Here is a 19488-nt window from a genome sequence, read left to right on the forward strand (position 1 = left end):
GCCCCTGACTTTGGTTCTTCCCTTCCCACCCCCCCAAAAACCACGCGAGAAAGCATCAGGTCAAGCCCCAGCGGACCCATTGGTGCTGGATTCGGATCCATCCGCGGGATCCTGTGAGCGGCTGCCTTCCCCACTCACCTGCACTCAAACCTGCCCGTCGCGTCCGAGGAATCGGTTCCTAGCTTCTGACTGATGTTCTCCGTACAGTCAGTGGAGACCTCAAATTTTCTTCTGTAGTGGTATTTTCCTTTTTTCCATTACTGGTGTGGTGGTCGTCAGAATGATCATGATGATGACTGCTGAAGAGTGGCTAAATTCTCGATGCCATTACAAATTTACAGTACCTTTACTTACTGTAGTCGGAGAGGTCGGTCCCTTGACTGGTTGGTTTGGGCAAAGTCTTCTCCGAACTAGGCCATGATCGATGGAATGGATTTCTCTATTCAGAAACAATCTAGGCAAGGACACTTCCGTTACGGATTAGACGGACTCTTCCTGTGGTTTCCCTACAATTTCCGAGATGAACCCGTGTCTAGGTATCAGCCATCATCGGGAAGGTCTAGTAGTAGTAACTGACGGGGGGGAAGAGGGATGGGATGCGGATGGGGAACCACTTGAGTGACCGGGAATAACATGAGGCGACTCAGACAAAGAAGCAAAGGGATAGGATAGAAAAGCAACGAAAAGGTAAAAAAGATACCAATTTTCACCTGAGCTACCTATTACTTAGAAGGTGGCTACAAAGTTTCCCGTCCGAGAGAGGCGTCACGACGTTGGTGACGGGGGCCAGAAACCCCTAAGAAAAGAAAAAGAAAGGGGGAAATGGATCGCACCCACTCCCTTCACGTACTACGGTACCTTACCTTCGGGACGGGAGAGCCGCCTAGCTATGCTAAAGAGAGCTGTTGCTCGACTACTATTATTGTTGTTATTATTACTATTACTCCTACTGTATGCGTATTTTGCTTTTATTAATTTCTGTGTCTCTCTCAAATTTCCAGTCTTCTCCGTATTACTCTTATTCTGTCATTGCTCAGTTTACACACTCTTCTGGCCAGGTTTAGCCTCTTACTCTCTCCGTAGTTTTCCCATTTTCCCAATTAGATTTTCCACCTTTGATTTTTCCCTTTTTCCTTTTTGATTTTTCTTTTCCTGTTTACTTTTTCTGTTTATCCATATCTGAATTAGGTATCCTCCACCTTTATTTCGATTTTCTATTTTTTTTGACTTCCTACTTTCAGAAGTTTAGGTTCTTTCCTGTCCAAGTTGGAAATCACCCCAATCTGAGCATTAAAAAAATTTAGATTTAAAAAAAAAAATAAATCAACCATAAAGTAAGAAGGTCTAGTCACTATATATCTATGGGATGGACCCCCTTCAACCATCTGGCTACTAAATTCTTCATCCATCCATTCTTAAAATCAATTAAACTCACCCTTCCTCCTCGTCCAGCTCCTCTCGTCCTCCTCCCTACGTACTTTCGCCCATTCCCTTCGCCCTCGGCTCTATTCCCGATCCTCCTCGCCGTGACGTTACCAGGCCGCGTTCCATCCTCCCTTGCGATACGTCCAGTCTAGCTTGGTTTCTTTTTTTTTTTTTACCGGATTAGACGGAGCTCACTTCCGTGCTCCTTTCCAGGATCACCTCCTTGCCGGCTGCATTAGTCGTCCTCCGTGTCCTTGGTCGCTGGTTCTTGATCAGATCGCGCTTGTTTCCTATTACCATCTGCACGTCTCGCGTACTTTTTATCTCTCATCGCTCTGCCACCTGGAAAAAAGTTCCCAAGGGGAAAGAAGGAAAAAGAAAATAAACGTCTTCGAACCGCATGAGTGTCTAAAGAGCATCAAAAGAGGGAAAAAACAAAAGAAAAAAGCGACCTGTCGACTGGGTTTAAGGACTCCACCCTTCCTCATTCTTACACGCCCATTTCTTGGTACTTCGACAGTCGCATTCCTGCCCTACTCAGATCTGCCGCGACCTACACTACACCACCCTGTCTCGTCTCCAACCCAGTGTCAGACTTGTGCGCCTTAATAAGGATCCCACTTCCGATCTGACCTGCAGCCTGCATCATCTGTCTGCGTCGTTACCGCCTGTTCGCTGCCGGGAATAGTTTGGGTACCTCGCTAGTCCTACACACGATCTATCAACACGACGCACAGTCAGAATAATAATCGAGCTCTTTTTGATTATTGGTATTTTTCTTTTTTGGGGGGCCCGTCGTGTGTTTATTTAATCTTCCTGTGAGTACACTTCTCCCAGGCTTGAAACACACTTCCCATCAAAACATCCGCCTTCGCTTTTCTATATCTTTCCCACCGTCTTCCACTCCTTTCCAAAAGAGAAAAACCTTCAGCATCTGACCATGGCCTTTCGCTCAGAATCTGAAATGATATTGCGAGATCTGTCAGCCTTCAACATGGGACGAGGAGCTTACGACACTACCGGAGTCAAGAAGCCGGGTGCACCACCGCCGCCGCCTTCGACCCGATGAAACCCTTGGAGACATCTGCCAACCACATGCTGCTGTTCTGTTGTTCTCTCGAGCGAAAAGTTATTTGTGACTTGCAACTGGCGCATGGCTCCTGGAGTTTGACGTGACTACTATGAAGTCGAGCTTGTAAGTTGCCTAGACACAGCATTTCCCGGGTGGTTTGGTTCCCGACTAACAACGAATCATAGTTTCCTGTACCACTACTATTTCCTGCTCTTACTGCGTTGTCCTTTTGCCGCCACTGGTTTCGGTTTCTACATACTTTCTAATCACGCCCTTTCCGCCGTGGACATTTTTCTTCTCACCATGGAACGACACGGCCACCACCTCTTCTTTTTCAATTCTTCGATCGACCGTTCTTTTTGCCTTCATACACCTTTAATCCGCCGACACGAACCAGCTCAGGTCTATGATCTGTTCCACCAAAAGTGATTTGTCGAGATTTGTTGTTATTTTTACTTGGTCTGCTTTACTACTGGCGTTGGGAATAGACGGGATGGGGTTATTTTCTTTGATTTGGGATACATGGATTGATACCAAGACAGACTAGAACGTTGGACCTCGCGGTCAAATACCTGGATTTCATTTATTTTATTTTTATTTTCCTTACAATTTCGTCATCATTTGCTCCTTAATACAGTTTGCTGTTAAAAATTGATTCTAGTTATCTTCAATGCTTCATTATATTCTAAACCGAGCGAACTTCATCGTGGTTGCGTCAATGTGGACAATTGTGTATGAGTTTGCGCGAATGTGCACACTACCACTGGCACTGGCACAGATAAATCCGAGTCCATGGTTTGGGTAATTATGACTACTGCTACTACTAGTACTACTACACTGGCGTGTCACTCCATATTTTGGAAATCGCAACCCACTGCACCATTACGGGGGAAAACTGCAAGTCAGCTGGATAAGTGAGGACTTGGGGAAAAGAAATTCGGCACTCGGACGAGACGCCGACGATGACATCTAAACCGTGATTGTCTTCAGGGTTGTTTGACGGGAGCCCACAGAGCTTCTTCAATCTGATTTGCCGGGGAGAAGGCAGTGGCATTATCTGGGTGGATCCCTGGTCGAGAATCAAGAAGTTCTGAACGGCGTGCATGTGCTTCTTTTTTGGGCAGCCACCGGCTCTGCACAAATCATGTCGTGCAACGTTGGCTCCGTGACACGACTGGATGCCATTGGGGAGGCGTTTCCAACTGTCTGGCCGGCGATCATGGGCCGTTGAGGGACCTATTGGCACGTCATGGCTCGGACGCCATGGCATGCTGTTGTTCTCTCGGTCTTTGTTGTTGTTGTTTACCCCGTGCCTACTTTGCGACCTATAGATATGCACCTTATGGATAATCCTGGCGTTGAGTTGGGCCAGATCGCTTGCCTACCAATCATGGAAGCCCTGAGGGTTGTGGTCGGGGTTTGGAGGGTTTCTCTAGAAAGATGATCTGTCGCATTTCCCGCGGTAGTCAGGCCCCAATGATGGAATGATAGTGTATGAGGAAATACTATCTATCTTCTGCGTTGGAGCCGGTTGATGTCTCGATGGGTATCGACAGCAGGTGTCACGGGTAAGCTGCTTCGTTTCAGGAAATAGTTTAGGGGAGCAGCAGCTGCTTTCCCCATGTACGTCGGATGTATCTACAGGTCGAGTGTGGGAAATCAACTGGACAGAAGGAGATACCAAACAGCCCTAAACCCTTCCAACCTGTGCCTCTCCGCTGTTGTCACCTGGTTTACCCGCAGAGCCACAATTGTCTCATCCTAAGTCTTGTCTGCCATTTCCTCCCCATGGGACCAGTAGCACCCGCGAAGTTCTGACTGGTACCTGAAGAGCACCAAAAAATTGACTAATAAAGATAGTAATTTTTCTGTTTGGAGAATTGCGGGAACATCCCGTGACTGCCCGCCCGCCTTGGGCGCGCTAACCGAGTCAGGCATCGCGCCGCCATCTACTTCACCCTCCGCCTCACTGCGTATCTACCTAGGCCGTAGCATCTCTCTCTCCCTCTCTCTCGCCGTCATTGCGCTCTCTCTCCATCACCTTTCCCCGTCCACCGCCATTTCACTCTGGTACTGGTGCGTAGTATACCTTCTTCTTATTTGTCCATTTATCTCCTCCAATGTTCCCTCCGTCACATTAACCCCTGCTCGATTCTGGCCATTTCCACCACACCCCCTCCTCCGGAGTTCCCTCGTGTGTCTTGCTTACGTCTTCCTTCAGGCTTCTACTCCCGAGCAGTGCTCTCTGTATCGCCCGGCCTGAGCCGCCCTTTGCGAGCTGAAATCATCCTTCAGATTGATAATCATTCCTAGTGTGGGCTTGTCCTGCAAGACGACCTGATCGCATACCTTCATCGCCTTCGTTGGGCTCTCGAGCCATGTCTGAATCAACTAGCACAAATACTCCCAAGCCGAGTAGCAGCGTCAAGCTGGTACTTTTGGGTGAAGCCGCTGTGGGAAAGGTACGAGCAACCTCGTCACTTTCCTAGCTCTGACCTCCGCGTGATACCTGAGTAACCAGAGAGAAAAAAAAAAGAGACTGACAATGAACCCAATCGATGATTGCCCATTATAGTCCTCACTGGTGCTGAGATTTGTCAACAACGATTTCCAAGAGAACAAAGAACCGACTATCGGAGGTAAGCTTCTCCCGACTGTAGCAGTTACAGATCACTTTTCCAGTTTGGGAAGAGAGAGAGAGAAAGGAAAAGGAAGAAGGGAATTGTTCCCGGTTCTCTTGGTTCCCGAAAGTGGCCGTATCTCCGATGCTGATGTCATTGTCTATCTATTACAGCTGCATTCCTCACCCAAAAATGCTCTCTGCCTACGCGAACGATCAAGTTCGAAATTTGGGATACCGCCGGTCAGGAGCGTTTCGCCTCGCTCGCTCCCATGTACTACCGTAACGCCCAGGCGGCGCTCGTGGTCTACGATGTTACCAAACCGTCCTCTCTCACAAAGGCTAAGCACTGGGTTGCGGAACTCCAGCGACAAGCTAGTCCCGGCATTGTGATCGCTCTCGTTGGTAACAAGCTGGATTTGACAAACGACGGGAACGAGGCGGCCGGGGAGTCGCCCGCTGATGCCGAGGGCGAATCGTCTACGGCCGATGCAGATGAAACCGCCGAAGAACCTCAGGAAGCACAGGATGTCACTTCCGGTGATGCTCGGAAGGTGCCTACACGGGAAGCTAGCGCCTACGCGGAGGAAGAGGGTCTCTTGTTCTTCGAGACCAGTGCCAAGACGGGCACGAATGTCGTGGATGTCTTTACTGCGATTGCTAACGCGATCCCGGAGAGCAGCCTGAAGAGCGGACGAGCAGGTGGCGCTGGCACGGGCCAGACTAGCCTGAACAGCGGTCGTCCGGCCGAAGACTCGCGGGTCAACCTGGGGGAGCGTGGCCCGGCAACTGCAAAGGAAGGGTGTGCCTGCTAATCTCGGATTGTTTTTGCAGCGTGTCATGAGATTTTGGTCGTGCTTCTTTTGTTTTTGCAACCGTCCTTTTACTGTTCGATACAATGTCAGGTTGATTACACGGTAATATCCTGCGGCAGTGATTCCCCGACCGTCAGGACCAGACTGACATGCGGCTTGATCCATTCTCATTTCCCGGCGTCTCGAGTGTTTTGTTCTGTTCTGCTCTGCTATGGTACTGCACTACTTCTTTATCTTTTTTTCTGTTTGTTCCCAATGACTATGCAGAGTTAGTATGGCGATTAAGGGAATGGCAAAGATTTGTACAGAGAACCGGTCAGGTTCATTGCCAGTCAACCATAGTCATAGAATGCGAATTCTGCGATCCAAATGCAATGAAATTTGTATTATATGAGGATTAGTATGATAGATAAGCAAGCATTTCTCGCAAACCTGCATGGTAGTAGTTGGTTAATGGTTGATGATCCGAAAAGGGCAGAAGGGTCACGGGACCAGACATCCCCTAACTAGGCCTAAACGGGACTACGGCCACCCGCTAAGCGAGAGGCCGAGCCTCCGATCCCACAGCCGACCCAAGCGCAAATTGGAGGACGTTCGAGAGATCTCCGTTCAACCACCAACCTCGACAACCAACCTCACGACAGAAGGCAGCATCCGCAGCACAGCCAGCTACCCGTCGCTCGTCTGCAATCATGGCTGCTATCAACAAGATCGCCATCAACTCGCCGTCGAGGCAGAACCCCTCCGAGCTGGAGACCGCGATCGCCGGTGCTCTCTTCGACCTCGAGAGCAACACACAGGACCTGAAGGCCACCCTCAGGCCCCTGCAGTTTGTCTCTGCCCGTGAGGTAAGGATGATTTGGTTTTTTCATTCATAGCCTCCGTCCGTGTACAGATCAGAGAGGGTCGAGAGTTTTGTGAATTCGCGGAAATTGCCAACATACGAGAGACGTTCTGGGAAATATCAAATATCAATGTGGATATTGTGTGTTTGTGCGGTCTGCACCTGGATGGTGTATACGTGTGTGCTTTGGGATCACATACCACCAGCATTGAGGAAGAAGAAGAAGAAGAGAAAAGAAAAACACGAATTGAATCGTCCCAACAACCAATCGACACTCAACTCTGATCTGCTGCGCGAATTGGGAATTTGAAAAATTCATTTGTTTTTCTCTCGGATTGTGCGCAATTTGATATTGACTCTACTATCACCATAGGTCGAGGTCGGCCACGGCAAGAAGGCAGTCATCATCTTCGTCCCTGTCCCTCTCCTCCAGGGCTTCCACAAGATCCAGCAGCGGTACGATTTTCCACTCCACACCTCCACATGAGACAAAAAAAAAATACACCAACCCCGGAATGTGCCAGCCACATGCCCACAACTACCAGAAGCGTAGCAGCAAAAAGAAACGACACCAGAAACCATATAACTGACTCCCCTTCTATAGTCTGACCCGTGAGCTCGAGAAGAAGTTCTCCGACCGCCACGTCCTCTTCGTTGCTCAGCGCCGCATCCTGCCCCGCCCCAAGCGCTCCGCCAGCTCTCGTTCCAACCAGAAGCAGAAGCGTCCCCGTTCCCGCACTCTGACTGCTGTCCACGACGCCATCCTCACCGACCTCGTCTACCCCGTCGAGATCGTCGGCAAGCGTACCCGCACCAAGGAGGACGGCTCCAAGACCCTCAAGGTCATCCTGGACGAGAAGGAGCGTGGTGGTGTTGACCACCGCCTTGATGCCTACGGCGAGGTCTACCGTCGGTTGACTGGCCGTGCTGTTGTCTTTGAATTCCCCCAGGGTGGTGCCGACTACTAGAGAGTGAAAAAAAAAGGAATCAAATTTTTTTTTCCCTCTTTTTTTTTTCCTTTTTTAATTTGACAAGTGACAAATGTGACAAGACAAGAGACTAAAAATTTGATTTGACCTTCTTACCTCAATTTTTTCTTCTTACTCCGTCCTATTCTCTCCTCCCATCTTTCTTGCCGTTTCTTCCATATTTTTTTTACTCGTCGATTTCCCTCGGAAAATCACGTACCATATATTGCACGTGGGCTCAGGGACATGCAGAAACATTAAACTACGATCTCCCCATCCCCCATCACCAACCCCCCTTTTTTGTTTCCTGCATGTTCCCCTCCCACACACCCACCTCAGCCGTCAGTCAGTCAGTCAGTTAGACACCTTCTTGCTTGCGGCTCTTGTGGGGTTGAGGATTGAGACAGTGAGGTTCTGGTCAGGTATCTTTCTTTCGGTCAGTCGGTCGGTCGGTTCCGGTACATGGTACATGTGTTTTATCTTTGGGTGGGATTCGGGGCGAAAAACAAAAAACAATCGGGTATTAAGGGAATTGAGAGTTTGAAAAAGGAAAGTCAAAGTTCAAATCTTCATGTCTGTCTTCGAGTTTCATTTGTTCATTTTGTCATGTCATTCTCAAAATAAAAAAAAGGGGGGGGAGGAGAAGGAAACTTGGTTGCTAGGGTAGCTAGCTAGCTATAGGGCTTAGGGGAATTGCCTGGAAAAGAAAATGCATTGTGTTGTCGAGTGTATGATCTTTGACATTTAATTTTTTTGAGAGTGTAGGTGGGGGGTTGGGTAGCTGAGTAGTATACTGTAGATTGAGCTGGTACTAGTAGCATGTGACTGTTATATTATTTTGCAATATTTAAGTAACTGGACTCTTTTGAGTCTTGTTGGTAGGAGTCGCTAGGGCTATTGCTGCCAGGAAGGGGGCTAAGCCTTATAGTTACTCTATTGTGGGTTCGTTATATCATGTCAATTAGTAGTAGTAGCCATCATGTCATAGGTCGTGAACCACTACTATACCCACCAGCATTTGATGGCTATTGACTGCTCTGGAATCAAAAATGAGAAAGATGCGATATATGTATATCTAGTAAAAAAAAGAAAACAAGGTATCACCAACATCCATCAATCATCACATCTATACACAAAGCAACGTCAGAACTAAACATCCATGCATCTATCTACACGATCTCCCTTACTATCCTCCCCACCCCCAACACCATCCAATACGCCAACTCCCTTTTCACCGTATCATTTCCACCCGCTCCAGCCCTCCCCACCCCCTGCTCACTGTCAATCTGATTATCCGAATTCCATTCCATATGCACAAACACCGGGATCTCCAACACATCTTCATCCGGCTGTAACTGCTCATTGGGGTCAGATGTTTGTCCGCTCCAATCAAATCCCGGGTCGGAGTCGGAGTCATCATCGTCAGAGTTGTCATCCTGGTCGTCTAGCTCATCATCGACGGGGGCCTTCGTCTTCTTCATCTTCTTGTCTTTCTTGGTATTGTTGGCGGAGGGTTGTTTTGCACCACCAGGTAATGTCCCCGGTACGACTTCCAACACCACGGTGGTCCAGTTCCGTCCCTTGTCCCAGACTTTCCCGGCTTCTGCGACTTTCTCGTACACGCCGAGCCCTCCGGATCGGGATCCGCGGGGGTCAGTTCCCGTGGATGTGGCTGGGGTAGTGGTAGCCGAAGTACCCTGGAGGGCTTCGTCCCACACGTCGCTGTTGGCGCCAATGTCGAATTGCGGACACAGGATAGTTACCTTGGAGGCCACGCGGCCCGGAGTGACGGATGGCGTGGCGAGTGTGACGCGGACGGGATCGAACATGTGATTCTTCAACGTGAGGAGGAGTTGGATGGGTCGGAGTGGGGAGAGAGCATCCAGGTTCGGGTTCGTCGTGGAACTTGAAGGTGCCGGGAGAACGGTGGTGGTAGTGGTGGTGGCTGGGGAGGGACTGGGGTTCAGCGGCCGTAATGTCGGCAAGGGAATGTAGCTGAGGGCTATCAGGCGGATACGGAACCGCGTGGACTGTGGTTTCAGTTCGGGTTTGACGAGGATGTGCTTGCACGACTTGCATCGTTTGGACCGTTTTGTACGAAGTAACACGGGCAGCGGAAGGAGGTCCTCTACGAACCGGGCGTCTGGGGATTGGAACGCGCGTTGTTCGATGGAAGCCAGGCCGTCCCATCCGCAGTCCGGGGAGGACATGCGTTGGATGAGTGTGTCTTCGGCGTCCGGGGAGGGGATCTTGAGACCCTCGCCGGCTGTGAGGGCTTCTCGCATGACGGGTGGTTTGGTTTTGGGCTTCTTGTTGGCTCCGCCGTAGAGGCTGCTGAGGCGGGATGACGAAGTGTAAAGGGACATGATGCGGTTTAGGGCACCGGGGGAGGAGAACCCAGATCCGAAGTCCATGCCTAGGGGGTCTGTTGGGGAGGAGGATGTCGCGGAGATCTGGTTCTTATAGAAGTTCTTGAGGGCGTGAAATCGAGCATCAGGAGTGAGAGGAGCACTGGGTTGGTCCAGAGGGGAATCTTCAGGCTTGGTCTCTCCTGGTGGTAGGAATTGCTCATCGATGGAGGAGTAAGTGGAGAGGGGAGATTTGAGGTCCCCGAATGTCCGGGACATTTGTCTCGAGCGAGCAGGAGTGACTTCGGTCATCTTGGACAGTTGAGTCCGGATGTTGGTCGGCTTATCAAACTTGATGCCAATATCCAAAGTCGACCACATGCAGTATCCGCAAGACAACACCCAGGGGCCCTGTTGGCTGGTGCCGCCTGTCACGACGTTCTCGAGGGTGTTGACGCCCAGGGGGGCGGTACATATCGGGCAGTTGAAGCAATTGCGAGCGCATCTAGCATTCGCCGCATTAGCATACACCTATAAAAGCTTGAGGCTCGTATATCCTGCTTAACGTACCGATTCCCCTCACTCCGAACCATGCTGCTGGGCGTCTCGAACAGACAGTTCGGACAGTACCAGCACACAATCTCCTCCGTTATGCATCGCGGGCACTTGATCTGATGGCAGTCCTCGCAGTAAAGCAGCTGCTCCGGGGGATACAGAGAGAAATTGGCGCGCGGAGACCGAGGATCAAAAGCCTGTTCATCTTCGTCGTCATCCGGGCGCAGGAGAGATTTGGGTTGATCGGGGTTGGATTTCTGCGGCGACTCCCTCGATCTCCGTTTCTTCGCCGGATCAGGTACAGGGATATTGGCGCAAGGACAAGATATAAAAGTGTAAGGGAAGGGACGTGACATGTTGTAGAGCTCGATCAAGATATTGCTTATTGCATTCTAGGCGCATCATCAACAAATCAGTATGGAAGCCCGAAAACAACATCAGGGGGAAACAGGAAGCACCACACCTAAAGCACCGATAAATCGAATCACATAGAACCATTCAAATTGACACCTCAATGTAATCTGCTTCCAACATACCCATAAGACCCATCACACATTAAGAAATTCTAGAGAGAACAACCCCGCGACAAGAGGACGCGACGTGGCGGGAGAAAATGCGGAGATGGAATGGGATTTCTCGCCGACGTCACGTTCCGCTGCTGCTGAGCTGCCTCCAACTTTTTTCCCTTCCCTCTAAACCCTTTCTCCCTCCTCTCAATTCCAACAAACCAACTCCAATTCAAAACCCAGAGACCTCAAAATGTCTCTATCTCACATATTTCGACCAGCACTGCGCTCCCCGCGCATCTACACCAAACGCACACCCACCTACACATTATCATCATCATCAGCATCATCATGTCCATCACGCCGCACCTACGCAAGCCAAACGCCCGGCAATCCAGTCATGGAAATCTTCAATCGCAAAACAAAGCACATGCAGAAGGACCGCGCAGCCCGCAATGTCGAGGAGAGCCGCAAGACCGACTACATCAAGGACGAAGTAGCCATGCGGCTATGTGAGCGGTTGCTGGTATGCTCTCCACACCATCCCCTACAGATAGAGATAAACATAATACTGAATGGGAAATGACAATGAAAAATAGGACATCAAACGCACCTTCCCCCAAGTCCTCGATCTCGGCGCCAACAGCTGCAACATCGCCCGCGCTCTCACAATGCCCGATCCAGACCCCGACGCTCCCAACGGCAGCTCCCCACCCCTCAGCACTCGCATCGGACAATTAACCTGCATCGACACCTCCGAGGCCCTTCTGTACCGTGACGCAGACGAGCCCTTCAACGACCAGATCTCTCTAAAGCGGCAAATCGTGCCTGATCTCGAATCCCTCCCCTTCCCGGAGAACTCCTTCGACGCGGTGCTCTCCTCGCTCTCGATTCACTGGATCAATGATCTGCCCTCGCTGCTGGCGCAGGTCAACTCTATCCTTAAGCCGGATTGCCCGTTCATTGCGGCGATGTTCGGCGGGGATACGTTGTTCGAGCTGCGGACGTCGTTGCAGTTGGCGGATTTGGAGCGGCGCGGGGGTGTCAGTCCGCATGTGTCGCCGTTGGCGGATGTGAGGGATGTTGGGGGATTGTTGAACAAGGCGGGATTTAAGATGTTGACGGTGGATGTGGAGGATATTGTGGTGGAGTATCCGGATACCTTTGCGTTGATGGGCGATTTGCAGGCAATGGGGGAGAATAACGCCATCCTGCATCGGGAGTTGGGGCCCATGTCGAGGGATGTGCTGTTGGCGAATGAGGCGATTTATCGTGAGTTGCATAAGGAGGAGGGCTCTAGGGGAGTGCCGGCGACGTTTCGGTTGATTTATATGATTGGGTGGAAGGAGGGTGAGGGTCAGGCGAAGCCGTTGGAGAGAGGAAGTGGGCAGTTGAATCTGAAGGATTTGTTGGGTGGTGGTTCTATCGGTAATTGATCATGATTTCAGTGGAGTTGGTTCATGTATAGTATAGAATAATGTGCTTGTATAATATTGACGAGGAAAGGGGGAAAAAAAAAAAGAGGCACATCTAGGATATCATCCTGACGAAGAACACGAGTACACAGATCACACACCTCCATCTTCAACATACAACAACCCAAATCTAAACACAACAAGAATCATGCAATTTAAACAGTCCTCCGATCCGTCATGACCCTAACAATCGACCCCGTCCCCGCAACCTCCACCAACTTCTCATGCCAGTTCAACAACACACTCATCTGCTGTCCACCACCTCCCTCACCCAGATTGCGGGCCTGAATCTGCGAGAATCCCGTACTCTGCGGCGACATGCGAGGCGACTGTGCCGCGCTACTGGGAGCTGGCGCAGCCATGCCCTTGTACCTATACACAACACAAAGATTCATTAGTATGCACATCCACAAGCACCAAACCCACCACTTGGTATAACACAGAGAAGTGAAGGGGGGAAACCATACAAATACTTCATCAAACAATCCGCTCTCTCCGACCCACCCTCACCGGTACACACAGACTCCAGCACGTGACTCATCTCTCCCTGACGAATACCCTGCAAGACCTCCACGACAGCGGCCAAATGCACCCCCTTTGCGCGGTCATCGCCGCCCAGCGGCGCCGTCTCGAGCACGTACCGCAGAGCTCCCTCGTTGTCGCCGCTGCGGAGGAGCTGGCGCACCTGGTTTACGACGGAGGCGGCGGCGCCGGAGGTCGTTGGGGCGGGGAGAGTGGGTGGGAGGAGAGTCTCCATGGGAAAGTTGATCGAGGACTCGGGGTCCAGGACGTCGATGTTGATTGTGCGGTAGTTGAGTTGGGCCATTGTTGCGGTTGCTGTGCTGGAGGTTTAGGGATGGGGAGTGTAGTATATTGGGTAGTGTTTGTTGAAGTGTCAATTGAGGAGGTCTGTATCTGGTGGTGAAGTTTCTGGTTAGCGATTGTGGTGGGTTGGAGCTGGAGCTGGGTGGTAGGTAGGCAGCGTCATTACCAGGTGTCCGCGGGGAAAGGAGATGACGGAGGTGGTCAGGTAGAGAGATATGCGGTGGGTGGCTAGGAGGGGGATGGGTGTGGTGTTCCTAGCGAGTTAGGTGGGTACAGTCTTACTGTGTTTGACTGAGATGAATTGACAGCGTGGATTGGAACGGACAGAAGGAATCAAGAGCTCCTGGAGAAGATGGTGGTGATGAATGAGGGTGAAGTGGCGGCGGAGAGCGAGGGTCGCTGCGGAGTGCGGGCCGGCAGGCCTGAGGCAACCCCTGTCAGGGTCAGGACTAGACTATTCAATCAATAACTACCATTTGAACATACATTTAGGGGGAATAATTTAGTATTATCACGGATAGATTTTATTATGCTTTGATTATAGAGACACTTTTCTGGGTATTATAGTCATCTATTGTACATATACTGCTTGTTTCGAATCTAACAAAAAGCCACCAACTCCATGCACTATCTGCATACCCACGCATGCTTAATCGCTGTATACCCATATATACAGAAGCTCAAAACCCGCTAATTAGACATCATACAAATCATCAAGAAGTCGTAATAGTAATTGGAGGCACCGGAATTGATGTAACAGGCGCCTCCGGCGTCGGCTCTCTCTTCAACTCGTGCAACGACGCCCTTCCTGCCTCCTCGTCGGGCAAGGCATCAGTGCTGGTGTTCTGCTCTGCCTTCGCACCGCGCTTCACAACACGCTGGGCTGTTCTTTTCACCGGTCGCAGACAAGAGCGAATCATGGCCGCAAGATGACTCATAGCCCGGCCGATGGGCTTAAAGATAAAATTCATGCATCGGACGACAAAATTGAGAGCAACCTCGCATGGCCCATCGGGGACCAAACGGAGAACAACTGCCCATGGGAGGCAGCCCAGCGCGCAGATAATGCAAATGGCCCATTGAATCCCATCGAGACGGGTTACGCCAAAAGCCTCTCCTCCCACGAAGATAATCATTATTTGACCGCCGACCATGACGCAGTTGATTCCTAGGAACCAGTAGTTGCGGAACATGCCTTCGAAGATGTTGAACTTGTTGTCCAGTCGTCGGTTGTTGAATTCATTGAAAATCTGCATCCACACAAAGGTATTGAACACAATAGTGTTGAGCACCGTCTGCGGGTCGTCGGTTCCAAGTCGCGATCCGATTATCTGATTTCCACCAAAGTAGAGCATGAAGGTGATGGCCAGCTGATAGAGCGCTTGACCGAGGATCATCTTCCACATGATCACTGTAAATAGTGATGCGCTCTTGGGAACAGGTTTGCGGTTGAGAATCTTCTCTGTTGGTGCGTCAGTCGCTAAGGCAAGAGCTGCAAATGTGTCCATAATCAAGTTGACCCAGAGCAGCTGCACCGCGTTCAGGACACTCTTGTTCTCACTGCTGTACAAAGACGAAACAAAGGTCAAGACCACAGCTGTGATGTTGACCGTGATTTGGAACTGAAGAAACTTGGCGACAGCATCGTTGACGGCCCGGCCCCATGCAATGGCGGTAACAATGGACTTGAAATTGTCGTCGAGAAGGATGATCGAACTGGCTTCCTTCGCGACTTCTGTTCCAGCAATTCCCATGGAGAAGCCGACATCAGCTGTTCTCAGGGCTGGCCCATCGTTAGTACCATCACCGGTGACGGCGACAGTCTCGCCTAGTTTCTTGAGCCGTGCCACCAGAATCCGCTTATCCTCGGGTGACGAGCGAGCTAGCACTTGCAGACGAGGGATGACTCGATCCATTTCCTCGTCAGAAAGCTGGCGAAACTTGGGTCCTTCCATGACAATCCCATCCTCTGTCTTGATACCACATGACGAGGCTATCGCACTGGCGGTTACAATGTTGTCACCAGTGACCATCTTCACTTGTACACCTGCCGCATGGCACTTTTGGATGGCAGCGGGCACTTCGGGCCGGAGAGGATCCTGGATGCCCACAACCCCGATCCAGGTCATGTCGCGGAAAACATCCTCAAATCTGGCGGATTCCGGATCATCTTCCAAGCATCGGGCGTCTTTCGGCGGCCAGCTTGGGAAGTCGCGGTACACTAGTCCGATCGTCCGTAGGGACTGACCTGCGTAAGCTTCGACTGTGTTTAGGATAACCTGTCGGTCTCCCTCGTGCAAGGCATCAGTGGAAATATGGCCGTGAGAAGAGTCTGCCTCGACCATCTGAGTCGTGCATGAACCGACCATTATCTCAGCAGCACCCTTGACAAGGAGGCGATAACCCATTGTAGGCTCCCGGTAGACAACCCCCATGCACTTACGTGCAGAGTCGAAGGGGATCAATTGGACAACGTCCGCAGAGGCACGCTCTGCAGTAACGTCCAGGCCGAGATGATCTTTGGCCATTTGCAGCAGAGCCACCTCGGTCTTACTGCCGATGAACTCCTTCGACCCATCCTTCTCTTCCTCGAAAGCAGTAGAGTTCAAGGCGATGCTATGAAGGATGAGGTCCCGCTGCTTGCCTGAATATTGCTTGAAAAACTCAGCGGGAGTCGAGACTTCAGATGAGCGTTCCTCGCCTGGGGTATGCTTGAAACTTTTCGAGCCCAAGGTCCCTGCCACAACAGTCATCTTGTTCTGGGTAAGGGTCCCGGTCTTGTCGGAGCAAATAACTGTTGCATTTCCCATTGTCTCACAGGCACGGAGGACGCGCACAAGGTTGTTCTCCTTGACCATTCGGGTTGTGGCGAATGCCAGTGCCAAAGTTACAGCAAGCGGCAGACCCTCTGTGGATATCAGTCAGTAACAGTCATAGATCTAGCATAGGGAGACTACTAACCAGGAATCGCAACGACAATGACGGTAACAGCAACAATGAGGATGTCGACGAACTCCTTTCCCTTGGCCGCAGGCGTTCCAGTGTTATGGGATAGATCCGCCACGAACCTAAAGAACAGAGCGAAGAACAAGATAATCGCAGCACTAGAAGCAGTTAGCAAACAACACCATGTGAATACAAAGGAGGGTCGCTCTTACCCTGAGCCTAGCCAGCCGATCCAATTAGCAAGTCGACCTAGCTTGACTTGAAGAGGTGTTGGATCATTCGATTCTTGCAAAGACAGTAGGATCCGGCCGTAGGTTGAGTACGGTCCGACACTCGTGACGAGATAGGTACCAACACCTTCGAGCACCTTGCTGCCAGAGATCATGAACGGGTCGAGCTTCTTCGTAGCCTTCCCATTCATGATCAAGAGCCCAACTTCATGTCCATCAGTCTTCTTCATCTGGTCAGACTCTCCTGTAGCGGAAGACTCGTCACATTTGATGCCATGACCCGAGACGAGAACCCCATCCGCAGGGATGGAGTCGCCCGGCTCGACATGAAGAATGTCACCGACTGTGATGTCGTGTATCGATATCATGGAGACCTTGCCAGATCGGACAGCCTTGACTTCTCGGTCGTTGTTCTGAAGAAGTCAGTGGTGGTCTTCGTTAATAACAGAAGAAAGGTAAGCACTTACACGCTTATTCAGCTTAGCAAACTGTCTTTCCTTCTGCCAGTCATTTGCAGCAGTCACAATGGTGACTATCAGAATAGCCACACAGATCGCAACTCCTTCAATCCAATCCACTCCACTACCTTCACTCGTAGTCTCATAGATACCAAGGGACAGCGACACGATAGCAGCTATCGTCAACAAAATGATGATCTTGTCGTTGTAGGCTTGCCAAAACAGCTTCAAGAATCCCGTTGACTTCCGAGCCGGCAGTCTGTTCTGACAGAACACGCTTATGCGGTCTTGAAACTGCGTACCGGACTCTATTATCGGAGCGTCAATGTTTGGAGGAGCGGTTTCTTTGAAAGAGGCATAGTCAGGGGAAGTCGCTTCCGAAAAACTGATCGAACCCTCCAAGAGAGTCTCATCAACCGACAGACCTGACGTCAGATCTGTCCGCAGTCCTCGTTCCAATCCCTGCATGCCTCCAAGTGCCTGGAACGCAGCCAAAGATTTAGGGTTCTGCATCTTGTTCAATTGTCCTGGAGAGAAGGCGAACTTATTATCTGGCACAATGAAGTCCTGTTCGTTTCGAGGATCGGGATTCAAGGCATCGGCCACCGAAACATCATCGTACTCCATCTTGGTCGGGGCATTAGTGGCTTCAGAGTTGGCTCTCGACCTTACAGCTGTATCTGCACTGGAGATGGTAGAGTCTGCTCGCGGACGTAACGTCTCACCGTCCAGCGATTGAGCCGACGTTCGCGTGTCACTCCGTACCCTGAGCCTGTCTGGCGATAGAGTGGACGCCATGTCCGCGGGTGAAGAAGGTCGAATAGATGATATGCTTGTTCGTATTGAGTCGGATGATATAGGGTGCTGCTGTTGGTAAGCGTATGAATATATGGCTCTCTCATTAAGCTCTAGCGCTGTTGAACATACCTCTCTATCTGAAACCCCGAAAGGGTTCAAGAAGCCAGACTGAGGATGCTCGTCTGGGGTCTGCATTGATGCGACCGGAACGAGATCTGATTTGGCAAAGACAAAGAAATGGGCATAAATCCTGGTGAATTCAGTATCAAATTCAAAGTGTTGCACCTGCTACTGTTTGGTTCTGTGCCCGAGCGACACCCGTTATTAGTAGATCTGGTCTGGGGGCTGTGCTTCCGAAAAGGGTAGTCTAAAATTTAATAGTCTGATTGTCTCATAACGGATTTCTTCGTATCAATCCTCCTGTCTGGTTCGTATCATCCGTGGCACTGAGAAGAGATATTGTAACGCCAAGGGCCTTCCCCAACAAGCACGGGATGAAAAAAGGAAGCGGTTGCAAGGTCCGAGGAAGAGGCTAGCAAGAGTCCGGCTTTTGCCATACGCCAAAACAACCATGAAGTGTGAGTGAGTTGATTTGACCCATATGCTTGGTCGCATCACAACGCGCTGCACAGCCTCCTTCAATCCGTCCTATCACCGACGGCGTAGACCAAGGGGTGGAGAGATATGACCCATGGCTGCAACTAACGAGCGGGGGTATATACCCAAAGCGCTTTATCTTAAAGTTGAAGACGCCATGACACCTCCACTCTACCAAAGCAAGTTATATTGCTCAGTCTAGACGCCGACGGAGCTCCTGTTCATCTCCAGCGTAATCTTATCTCTCCTATGAGAATGCAAGAAGCAACCAGGAGGGGGGAATTTAGAGAAACGGAAGGTCTACCTCCGATCACAAGCCTGCAATCACATTTCATCAACTGTATCGAGGCGCGCGCAAAACCTTGGACAAATGACGCATGCTGAACTCTGAGTGGAGCGTTGCAATCAACGCATACTCAAAAACCCCTTCCAAATGGAAATGCCGAGAGAAAAGTGGCCCTTGGAAGTTGCCGCCGGGTGAGGTATAGTTCCAGCAAATGAGTTCCTAGCGGGCGGCTGCGCCTCCTTCGTTTAGTTCGGAAGTCAGACGATTAGTCGGTCAATGAGGAGTCACGACATGCCGTTGCCGCCAATGAATTTTAGTTGCGTTCCAGATTTCCTAGTGCGCATTGGTGATCCGGCCTTTCATTCGCCTCGAGCATTCAATCACGTTGGCTCTATCCTGAAGAATGTGCACGGCCACACCTCCTGCGCCACACTTACCACGGATTGTTCCTATTCGCCTTTTCAAGTTTGTTTCGCCCCCCCCCCCCTGTGGCTGAGGAAATCACCGAGATCCTAGAAAATAAGATTATCTGATGTGGCGTCATGACTTCAACTGACTGAGGCTTTGTACATGACGAATGGCTTTTGGATGCGGCGATTAATTCATGCTGGTGCTGCGAGCTGTCTCGGATGCGGAGATTGGATGCTCTGATCAGGCACTGCGGGTGTGGCTGGTGAGTGTCTAGGCTCTGCTGAGTGGACTTCACGATGGCAAATCTTG

At 50.7% G+C, this 19488-nt stretch overlaps 6 protein-coding genes across 6 annotated transcripts; 3 read left to right on the forward strand and 3 right to left on the reverse strand.

The window, feature by feature from the left end:
- The first annotated feature begins 4489 nt into the window (after positions 1-4489).
- Positions 4490-6304, forward strand: BO88DRAFT_400110 (Rab family GTPase). Its single transcript, XM_025705483.1, has 4 exons — positions 4490-4573; positions 4719-4959; positions 5073-5136; positions 5292-6304. The coding sequence occupies exons 2-4, from the start codon at positions 4876-4878 to the stop codon at positions 5930-5932; spliced, it is 789 nt and encodes a 262-aa protein (XP_025568227.1). The 5' UTR covers positions 4490-4573; positions 4719-4875; the 3' UTR covers positions 5933-6304.
- A 320-nt stretch (positions 6305-6624) lies between these two features.
- On the forward strand, positions 6625-8180 carry BO88DRAFT_377645 (40S ribosomal protein eS7; the record flags this gene model as incomplete). The annotated part of the gene is made up of 3 exons (XM_025704411.1): positions 6625-6780; positions 7150-7232; positions 7381-8180. 3 exons carry the CDS (start codon positions 6625-6627, stop codon positions 7742-7744), a joined length of 603 nt encoding a protein of 200 aa, XP_025568228.1. The 3' UTR covers positions 7745-8180.
- A 733-nt stretch (positions 8181-8913) lies between these two features.
- On the reverse strand, positions 8914-11242 carry BO88DRAFT_377646 (putative dynactin Arp1 p62 subunit RO2; the record flags this gene model as incomplete). Its single annotated transcript, XM_025704412.1, has 3 exons — positions 11111-11242; positions 10663-11039; positions 8914-10597 (listed from the first exon to the last, which is right to left on the reverse strand). Exons 2-3 carry the CDS (start codon positions 11001-11003, stop codon positions 8914-8916), a joined length of 2025 nt encoding a protein of 674 aa, XP_025568229.1. The 5' UTR covers positions 11004-11039; positions 11111-11242.
- A 97-nt stretch (positions 11243-11339) lies between these two features.
- BO88DRAFT_400112 (uncharacterized protein) lies at positions 11340-12997 on the forward strand. Its single transcript, XM_025705484.1, has 2 exons — positions 11340-11679; positions 11753-12997. Exons 1-2 carry the CDS (start codon positions 11407-11409, stop codon positions 12587-12589), a joined length of 1110 nt encoding a protein of 369 aa, XP_025568230.1. The 5' UTR covers positions 11340-11406; the 3' UTR covers positions 12590-12997.
- Positions 12784-13454, reverse strand: BO88DRAFT_420862 (actin-related protein 2/3 complex subunit 5 family protein; the record flags this gene model as incomplete). Its single annotated transcript, XM_025708472.1, has 2 exons — positions 12784-13000; positions 13096-13454. The coding sequence occupies 2 exons, from the start codon at positions 13452-13454 to the stop codon at positions 12784-12786; spliced, it is 576 nt and encodes a 191-aa protein (XP_025568231.1).
- Positions 13455-14166: 712 nt separating this feature from the next.
- Positions 14167-17885, reverse strand: pmcB (putative calcium-translocating P-type ATPase(PMCA-type); the record flags this gene model as incomplete). Its single annotated transcript, XM_025710425.1, has 4 exons — positions 14167-16361; positions 16415-16557; positions 16612-17042; positions 17097-17885. The coding sequence occupies 4 exons, from the start codon at positions 17883-17885 to the stop codon at positions 14167-14169; spliced, it is 3558 nt and encodes a 1185-aa protein (XP_025568232.1).
- Positions 17886-19488: the final 1603 nt, after the last annotated feature.

The sequence above is a fragment of the Aspergillus vadensis genome (genome assembly GCF_003184925.1).
Source record: "Aspergillus vadensis CBS 113365 unplaced genomic scaffold BO88scaffold_1, whole genome shotgun sequence".
Classification (NCBI taxonomy): domain Eukaryota; kingdom Fungi; phylum Ascomycota; class Eurotiomycetes; order Eurotiales; family Aspergillaceae; genus Aspergillus; species Aspergillus vadensis.

Bases quoted from the DNA above. Each gene is read 5' to 3' on its own strand.
- BO88DRAFT_400110 (XM_025705483.1), top strand. From the start codon at position 4,876: ATGTCTGAATCAACTAGCACAAATACTCCCAAGCCGAGTAGCAGCGTC. The intron at 4,960-5,072 runs GTACGAGCAACC...TGCCCATTATAG, and splicing joins GTGAAGCCGCTGTGGGAAAG to TCCTCACTGGTGCTGAGATT. The intron at 5,137-5,291 runs GTAAGCTTCTCC...TATCTATTACAG, and splicing joins CAAAGAACCGACTATCGGAG to CTGCATTCCTCACCCAAAAA.
- BO88DRAFT_400112 (XM_025705484.1), top strand. From the start codon at position 11,407: ATGTCTCTATCTCACATATTTCGACCAGCACTGCGCTCCCCGCGCATC. The intron at 11,680-11,752 runs GTATGCTCTCCA...AATGAAAAATAG, and splicing joins GGCTATGTGAGCGGTTGCTG to GACATCAAACGCACCTTCCC.